The 8,774-nt window shown below is 36.3% G+C and overlaps 1 protein-coding gene and 1 pseudogene across 1 annotated transcript; one reads left to right on the top strand and one right to left on the bottom strand.

Moving 5' to 3' along the window:
• On the bottom strand, positions 1-3,010 carry LOC121239459 (annotated as a pseudogene).
• A 2,180-nt stretch (positions 3,011-5,190) lies between these two features.
• LOC121239921 (60S ribosomal protein L32-1-like) lies at positions 5,191-7,710 on the top strand. The gene is made up of 4 exons (XM_041137311.1): positions 5,191-5,328; positions 5,803-5,897; positions 7,162-7,343; positions 7,444-7,710. The coding sequence occupies exons 2-4, from the start codon at positions 5,808-5,810 to the stop codon at positions 7,571-7,573; spliced, it is 402 nt and encodes a 133-aa protein (XP_040993245.1). The 5' UTR covers positions 5,191-5,328; positions 5,803-5,807; the 3' UTR covers positions 7,574-7,710.
• The last annotated feature ends 1,064 nt before the right edge of the window (positions 7,711-8,774 follow it).

The following is an 8,774-nucleotide window of genomic DNA, read 5'->3' as shown; positions in this document are numbered from 1 at the left end:
TTAAAAAGAAAATGGGGCTAAGATGCAAAGGATGGTGTAAGATACATCCAACTTGAACCGCGTATGATTAAGATAATTCCGGGTATGATTAAGATAATTTCCTCCTAGCCATGGCCGACCAAAATTCCCACAAACAGAGTTGATTATGGTCACCAGCGCAGAGCTAATGAAGTACCCCATGGAGGTGGAGCACCATGATAATGCAGTAGACATACTTCTCATGCTATCTGGTGCTTCCGAGTAGAAAAACTAGAGCATTCCCCCAAGAGCAAGCATGTCGGCAATTCCTAGCAGAAGCTACTGCCACCCGAGCCAAAAGACAGACAGTGTGACATTATTCTCAGCAGCCTCGCGTCTCTTGGCTTCAACAATGGCTGCCACAGGCCCACAGCCATGGACCCTGATGCCAGTGCTAGACCCATTCCTATTCTCCACGGTGGTTGGAATATGTTGTTGGTCTTCCCCGAGAGTTTCTTACAAAAAATACGTACGAAATGCTCGTATGGGGGCATGGAATTAGAAAGCATGATCAACAGGGGAAATACTGATAATGATTGTGTTGGGATTTTGAAGTTGTGGATTGTTCTATTCATGATGTTCCCTTCTTGCACAGAGAATGTTTGGAGTTGAACTAGGCAACAGTTCATCATAATTGTGGCTGCAAAGATAGGAAGCAGAATGCTTTATCCAGGATCCTGTCAATTTTGTCTTATATTTGTCAACTTAGCAGACATGAATATAGAACTTGCATATATTGAAAACAGCATCATAAACAAAAACATCTCTGTTTCCCATTTATTAAACTTTGGTAGCTTCATAAACTAAAAAATATCTTATTTCTTACATTTTCGTTCTCCTTTCCCAACATCAAACTCTGTTGTAATCTTGTTAGATCCCTCTACCATGGATCCTGCTGCAGGACTTGGTAATTATTCAAGCGTAATGAACATATTTTCGTGTCTTTTTGTGAAACTATAGACAGGCATGACTATGTGTGTAGTGTATGATTATTGACAGCAGCGGGTGATGAATCCCGATCTTGTCAAATAACAAGCAGGCAGTGTTCCACTGCACAATCACCTTTGTTTTTTACCTTTTTTTGGGTAAGTTAATCGCCTAATTTAAGGATTGGAGAAAAGTTCAAACTACTTGAACTTGTCATGGGATCGTCTATTTCTTGCATCTACTTCCAATAGGGGTGAAAACCGATGGCGTCGGCACAGTTTTTGAGCCAATCGATGCCGACCGACGTCTGAAAAAATGGGAGAGCAACCGATCATAACCAGTTGATGGGGAGGAGGGAACCGATCGAGGAGGTTTCTTGCAGTTCTCGATCGGCGTCGGTTCCCCTAGTGGTGAGATTCTACTATGAGAGAGAGAGAGAGAGAGAGAGAGAGTTGCAGAGTGAATTGAGAAAAAGAAACTAGGGAAGAAGAAGATCGCATCTCGAAACGACGCCGTTCCACTTATCTATTAAAGTATATTAAGTGGAACGACGTCGTTTTAGATATATTTTATTTTTTCTTACGTTTTTAATAAAACGACGCCGTTTGGTTTAATACCAAACAGTGTCGTTTTCATTATCTATTATAATACTTATATGTATAAAACGACGTCGTTCCACTTGAACTATTAGAATATATTAAAAAAAATAGTTTTATTATATCAGTCGGTTCAACGGTCCGATCTAGCTTCAAACCGAGACCGAACCGCTGAACGTCGGTTTATTTAAATTTTCACCTCACATCGGCCAGTTCTCCATCGGTTCCGTCCGGTTCCTGACGCGGCCGGTCAGTTCGTGTCAGTTTCTGTACAACCCTAACTTCCAACACAGCTTTCTAGCTGATTTTGTCTTCTTGGTTACATTTTCCAATTACAAGCTTTCGAAGCAAAAACCTCAACACAAACACAAACACAACCAAAATAAATTAAGTAGGTCTAAATTTAGCTAATGATGTAGTGGACGTGAAGCTAATTGTGGCTAAACAACAAGCGTTTGTACCTAAAATTGGACAATCAATTGCGAAACTGCAATGGGCTAAACTCAAGACTATTAACTGATATAATAAAACTCCAATTCCAACCAAGGTTCTCTTCAATCGATATTGGAGGAGTTAATATTAGTCTAGTCCAAACTAGGGGCCAAAGCCTATCATCCATGAAGGATAACTATTCAAAAGAGTCGCGTGGTCTAACACATGCCCTAGCCGCCCTTTTTATTAGGGCGGATAAATCCTCACATTATAGATATGGATAATGTGGTGATTAGATAATACAGATACATAAGAAATAATCCTTCTAATGGCTAAGCATTGTGTAAAGTTAATCAATTTATAGTACTCATCCAATATTTTTCAAGCCTATATATAAGGGCAACAGGTAACTCTTGAATCATCTGATTGAGCATTCTTGAGTTATTATTCTTCACTTATTATTGACTTGGGTATTGGAGGTGTCACAGGCAAACCGTGCCACCTACGTAATGATTTGCAGGTATTAGATCATGATCGGTGGTGGGACACGTCCTTTACACATATCATTACGGTGGCAGCTATGAGGCCAACTGTGCAGAGGGAAAAAACAGTTGAAGAAGACAGGGATGAGCTGCTGATTGCTGTTGTCGAGCTGATCGGCCCGTGTGCAAGCAAGGAGGCCTTAACTCCTCCTACACCAGCGGCTATAGCATAGATTCCTCTATACAGAATAGCTGTTTGAGATCGAGAAGGCCTTCTATGCATAGCTGGTTGCAATCTTCTGTTATGGGCTTGGACCGTCAGCAGGACAAATCCCTATAAAAGCAGTCACAGCTATCACCTCAGTTAGCATAAAAAAGTATCTGTGCATTCATTTTTTTTTTTTTTTTTTTTAACTATAATGGACTCTACCATAAGTGATGTATTTACACGTCGATTTGTAAATAACATAGCTATTTTAATTAAGAAAAACATGAAGGATATTGCACTAGCAATTCCAGCGTGCAAAAGTAGCAATCTATATATAGGCATTTCATTAGCTAATAACTCGAAACACCCATTAAACTAGCAATGAAATGAGCTGTGGTTCTTTTTGTAATGCTAACTGATATTAATCCTTGGGAAGGGAATAATGTTGAAGATAGGAAAGGAATGAGACTGCAAATGTCTTTTAGCCAAACCGTAGATCATGCAAGTAGAATTAGGTCCCGGATATAAAAACACTCTTAATTCATATCATCTCATCACAAAATATAATAAACAATTCAACTTTTTCAAATTTTAAAATAATATTAATATTAAAAAATAATATTCTAATAATATTTTATTTAATTAATCTAAAATCATCTCATCTCACCTTACTATCCAAACCAGCCCTAATAATACCACGCTAATGCAAATGACAGAATGACTCCACATTGTTATGCACTTGGGCCAGAGATTCGTGCTAGCTAATTCCCAACTCATGTCATGCAGCACAAACAGAACCCAGTAAACAGAACTCAGACTTGACACAATGAAGCCCACTCTTCACTAAACGTTTGGTTTCTTAATATATATAAATATATATATATATATATTGTAATTTCAAACCAAACATCATTTAAATTTTAAGATATTATTTAACTTTTCAATATCCAAACATATACCTAAATTTTAGTGAAAAGTAAAAAATACAAAAACCAAGCAAAAATTTCCTTAAAATTTATATTTAAACAACGTTTAAACTCATTGCATCCATTTTCATAAATTCCAGTACAAAACATATTTAAAAAGTATTTTATTCAAATTTTAAAGGGAGAAACACATTTAAAAAATACTCGATGTTGAGCTTATAGACAACTATATTGAGTAATTGTGCCTCGAACTATTTTATTGTGTTGACTCTTTGGGTCTAATTTAGTGGTTGAGTATAAATTGAACCAAATCATGACTAGCATTATGTATCACCTACTAGCTAGGCATAAATTAAAAGCAAAATAACGATCAATGCAAATTATTTTTTTGGTAATATCAAGAAGTAATGGGATTATAAAGATCAGGAGATAATGTAGGACCTAATTTTCCGGTGTGAAACTTTGTGAGTTATTTAGAGATAGCTTTGAAAAGAGAATTAGACAAGTTTCTTGTGAAGTTTAAGGAGGTGGTCCATTGATCAAGGGATTGTGCTACATAAATGAGCAAAAACTGGTTACTTCAGTTAATAGCTGGTCTTTCTTGGTGCATTTAACCTAACTCCCAAAGTCCTCATGACCATAGCCATGCTGCCCTCTCTCTCTCTCTCTCTCTCTCTATATATATATATATATATATATATATATAAAATTTTATAAATCACACCACCATCTTATTTTCATCCCACTATACAAGATGTGACACATTTATCACTATTAGATAATCTTTTATTAGATGATTATTTATCATCCAATAGTGATAAATACGACACATCTTAAATAGTGAGATGAAAGTAGGATGATAGTGTGATGCATATCATTACTCTATATATATACACAGATATATAGATATAAACCCAAAATCTGATGGCTAAGATTTGGGAGAACTAAAGAACTAACCCAAGGAGCCAAAAGTCATTTTCTTTGACTAAAAGGGGTTAGGGACCAATCTCACTATGTTATGGATTGATATGTGAATTGAGACCTCCGAAACTTACTATTATTTTTCCCCTTTTTTGGGTCCAAGTGGAAGCAATCAAGTCAGTTGATTATATTTAAATGAAAGCATGATTTTCTTTATATATATAAAGACAATAAACTTTATCATACACTCAAGTCTTTTCAAAATGTGATCACATTTTTGTGTTTTTCTGCTATCTTATTTATTGCTAGAGACAATCCCTGATAAATGTGTGAACCAAATCCAACAAGAGGCTTTGGCTTGTTTCATAAAACTTCAATCTTTTTAGTCATATTATGATAGAATGAAAATATTGCGTGTCAATACTCAAGAATTATCTAATAATTACTCTTTAAAATTTTATTTTAAAAAAAAGGCTATAGTCCTTTAACCAATATAGAAACTTTCAAAAACCTTAGTTAATGTCCTTTTTATCCTGCAATCTTTTTGAATTGGTTAATGTTCAATACCCAGAGTCTTAAATTGGGCCAACAAGTCTTCTAGCCCAACTCATAGGTCCGACAAAATGGTTTTCAGGCTTTTAGCATTCCAATGTTTTGGGCTGGGCCACAATGCCCACAGGGCTCTCCACACTTTCTTATGGTGGTTCCGAGGACACCAAATCCCTACTCTTCGCTATATATTGTCGTTTAAAACCCTAGTTATTCGTTTACACCGCATTAGGGTTTGCAGGACCTCTGGCAGCTCTGCGTTACTACCTGTGAGCCTCTTTCTCTCAATCTCTAGGATAGGGTTACGGTTTCTACATAATTTCAGGATAATTTTAGTTGAACTTGTTAATTGGCGCTTGGTTCATTTTATCGTTGCATCTTTAATATTATGGTTGATAATATATGAGTAGTTGCTGAAATGATCGTATCGGAATTTCTCGAGGATATGTTTGCCTTCGCGGAGGATGTTTCCTGGAATCATTATCTTAAGGAAAAAAGAATAATTAATTTTCTCTAACCTTTCATTTTCTCAGTGAAGATCTCGCTGAGATATTTAAAGCCTTCGAAGAAAGTGAACTTTTTCTAAGGAAATGTCTTACCCCAAACTAAATTCTCATTTGCAAAGGGTTGCTATTAGGATAAAATTGAAATCACTGGCATGCTTCTTAAGTTGTACTTGTTTTCTGTTTATCTGTGTTTGTATGCGTGGTCGATTTGTACTTATGTGGGCGTTTGTGTCGTAGAAACAATGGTTGTTCCTTTGCTGACAAAGAAGATTGTGAAGAAGCGTGTCAAGAAGTTCAAGCGGCCGCAAAGTGACCGGAAAATTTCTGTCAAGGTTTGTTTGCACTTCTAAATCTGATTATTTTGTTAACTTAATGCTGTTCATTCCTAGTGTTTGTTTATCTGGCTCTGTCGAGATCTGTTAATTTTGCTGTTCAGAACTTCAGATGCCTTGGTGATATATCTTTAATTTTGTGTTGGCTGTCTTATGCTCCAGTTATTTTCTAGGATCAAGTGATCATTAAACCAGTTTTAGATTATTGCATGAGGATCTGTTGGTATCTACAAAACATATGGGTTTTAGGCAAGCCTTGCGGATTTGCAGGCACACGCATCTTAATGTTGAGTGGAATTTTATGTATGACCATCCTCTTCTGCAAGTTGTATGTTAAGCCTGTGGACTGTAATCAAATCAGATGCTGGATCATGTCTGTCACATGTTTCCATTGAATGATCATGGCTTCAATCCCTGCTTATGGCCCTTGGATCATGTCTTGTTTGATTATTTCCCTGCCAGAAAGTTTTTATGTCTCCATTCTTAACTTATTGATGTCAGGTGGGTGCTGTGCTGCCTTCCTCGTTGATTGTACTTTTCAAGAATAGTGGCTTTTGGTTATTACATTAAAGACTATGCTTCAGTCTGTTTTTTTGGTCATCAACCAATAAGATTACGTTTGGATTTTGAGATAAGTTGAGTTGAGTTGTGAATAATAGTATTTTGTGGGTCCCATTGAGATGGGTTTAATTTTTTAGGTTGAGATAGGTTTAACTTTTTAAGTTGAAATGTATGAAGTAGATTGAGATGACTTAACTTTTTTATGAGAAATTTAAAATGTAGTGGGTCCCATCAATGATTGATTTGAGATGAGTTGAGTTTGGTTCAACAAACAACCAAACACAACCTAAAGCTTATAATAGTGTTTATTTTTCTTATTCCTTGTAACTTTTTATTTTTTCTATTCTATATTCCTTCCACCCTGAACTTCCCATTTAAATTAGAGATTCCCCCTTCCGAATCTTGTCTATTAAGAAAATGAACCCTGTCCCTCAAGGTTTATCAGAAAAAAAAAGAAAAAGAAAAAGGAAAAGAAAGTTCTCTCAGGAAATCCTACTTATAAAAAAAAAGAGTACTCTCTGGAAATCCTGCTGTCAACTTTACAGTATGTTATGATGCAGCTGTTATCTAACGAAGTTTAACAATGCTTATTATTTGCCTGCTCTTGTGTCATGACTCCTGAATGTTGATGTGACTATGTTGTTTGTTTAATATGGGTATTTGGACGCTAACATGTTTTGAATGATATACTCATCGGTGGCAGACAAACTGGCGAAGGCCTAAGGGTATTGATTCACGTGTCAGGAGAAAGTTCAAAGGATGCACTCTGATGCCCAATGTTGGTTATGGCTCTGACAAGAAAACCCGCCACTATCTTCCCAATGGATTCAAGAAATTTGTTGTGCACAATGTCTCAGAGCTGGAACTTCTTATGATGCACAACAGGTATGAAACAGTTTTTGTTCTTTCATATTTCTGAAATTTCCATTCCCTTCTGGTGGTGTCGATTTTCTTGCCTGACTATTGCTTGTTTAATGAATTGCAGGACCTACTGTGCCGAGATAGCACACAACATTTCAACCCGGAAGAGGAAGGAGATCGTTGAACGTGCTGCACAGTTGGATGTTGTTGTTACGAACAAACTGGCCAGGTTGCGTAGCCAGGAGGATGAGTGAGCTTTATGCAGACTCGTATTGTTTTGGATTATAATTTACTGAGTATTTTGTTTTGGATGAATGGATGCGAATCAAAAACTGTTTCCTGCTTGAGTCAGTTTAGTCGACAATTTTAAATTCCAATTTCTTTTCTCCAATGATATATTATTATGTCAATTTATTTTGCTTCTAAGTTATGATATTCGTGTTCACTGCGTGGAGGGATCATTTCTCCCGAAATTAGGAGGAAAATGATCGCAGCTGGTTTTCTTCTACGGGCGAATTTGTGGGAGAACCGAAGCTGGCTAGCTTGGCAGTGAGCCAGTGATTCTTGAAAGTGAGATCTGATATATAGCGAAAGTGTGAGAAACATACTTTACCCGGTTATTTATTTATTTATTTATTTTATAGTAAAGAGACGGTACCTCAAACTCGGGATTATAAGGATAGAAAGAGAGACTCAAAATCAAGTTTCTCAACGCAAATGAAAAATATAGAGGGAAAGTGTACAACAATATTAAGCTAATCTAGGAAATTGGTATAGACGAAATAACTGCATGATCCAGAGAACAAAGCAAACATAGGTTTAGGGAGTTGAAGAAGAGAGTAAAAGCTTACCATGTGTCCCATTGCACCGTAATTGTCTAGGCTGTCAGCAAGCGCATTACTATTTTGATAGACATGATTGATACTAAAAAGGAAAATGGATCTTGAAATATAAAATATCATCTGAAATATTAGAGTAATTCCAAAGAAAATAGTATTTATTAAGCCAATTAACAACAATAAGATAATCGGTCTCAACAATTATATCAGAAATATTTAGTTAGTTCATAGCAGACAGTTTAGCAAAAAGTGTTGATATCTATACCCAAAAAACAAAGTGAACCCTACAATGATAGAGTAATTATGGGAATGTAAAATGCCATCACAGCTAGCATTTTCAAGTTTACTTTTCAAAACATTGACAATGTTCAGCTTGAGAGTTCTTGGAGGAGGTGGAATCCATTTTACTAAAAATAGGGCGTCTGGTTCGAGCAGTTAGCCGAGGGATGTGTAAAATAAAAAGTCGAGAACTTCAGTGTTGCCATTTCGAGCGAGGACTTTTGGTTTAAGAAGAGGATTGAGGTCTCAAAGATAGTAAACGAGCAAGGAGATAATTGATAAAAACTCATAAAAGAGGACCGCCAATAGATAGCAGTGTCCTTCCAACATCTATTGT

Source organism: Juglans microcarpa x Juglans regia, chromosome 7D (assembly GCF_004785595.1).
Source record: "Juglans microcarpa x Juglans regia isolate MS1-56 chromosome 7D, Jm3101_v1.0, whole genome shotgun sequence".
Lineage (NCBI taxonomy): Eukaryota > Viridiplantae > Streptophyta > Magnoliopsida > Fagales > Juglandaceae > Juglans > Juglans microcarpa x Juglans regia.
Note: the sequence above shows the minus strand (reverse complement) of the source record. Positions and strands in the feature narration are given on the sequence as shown.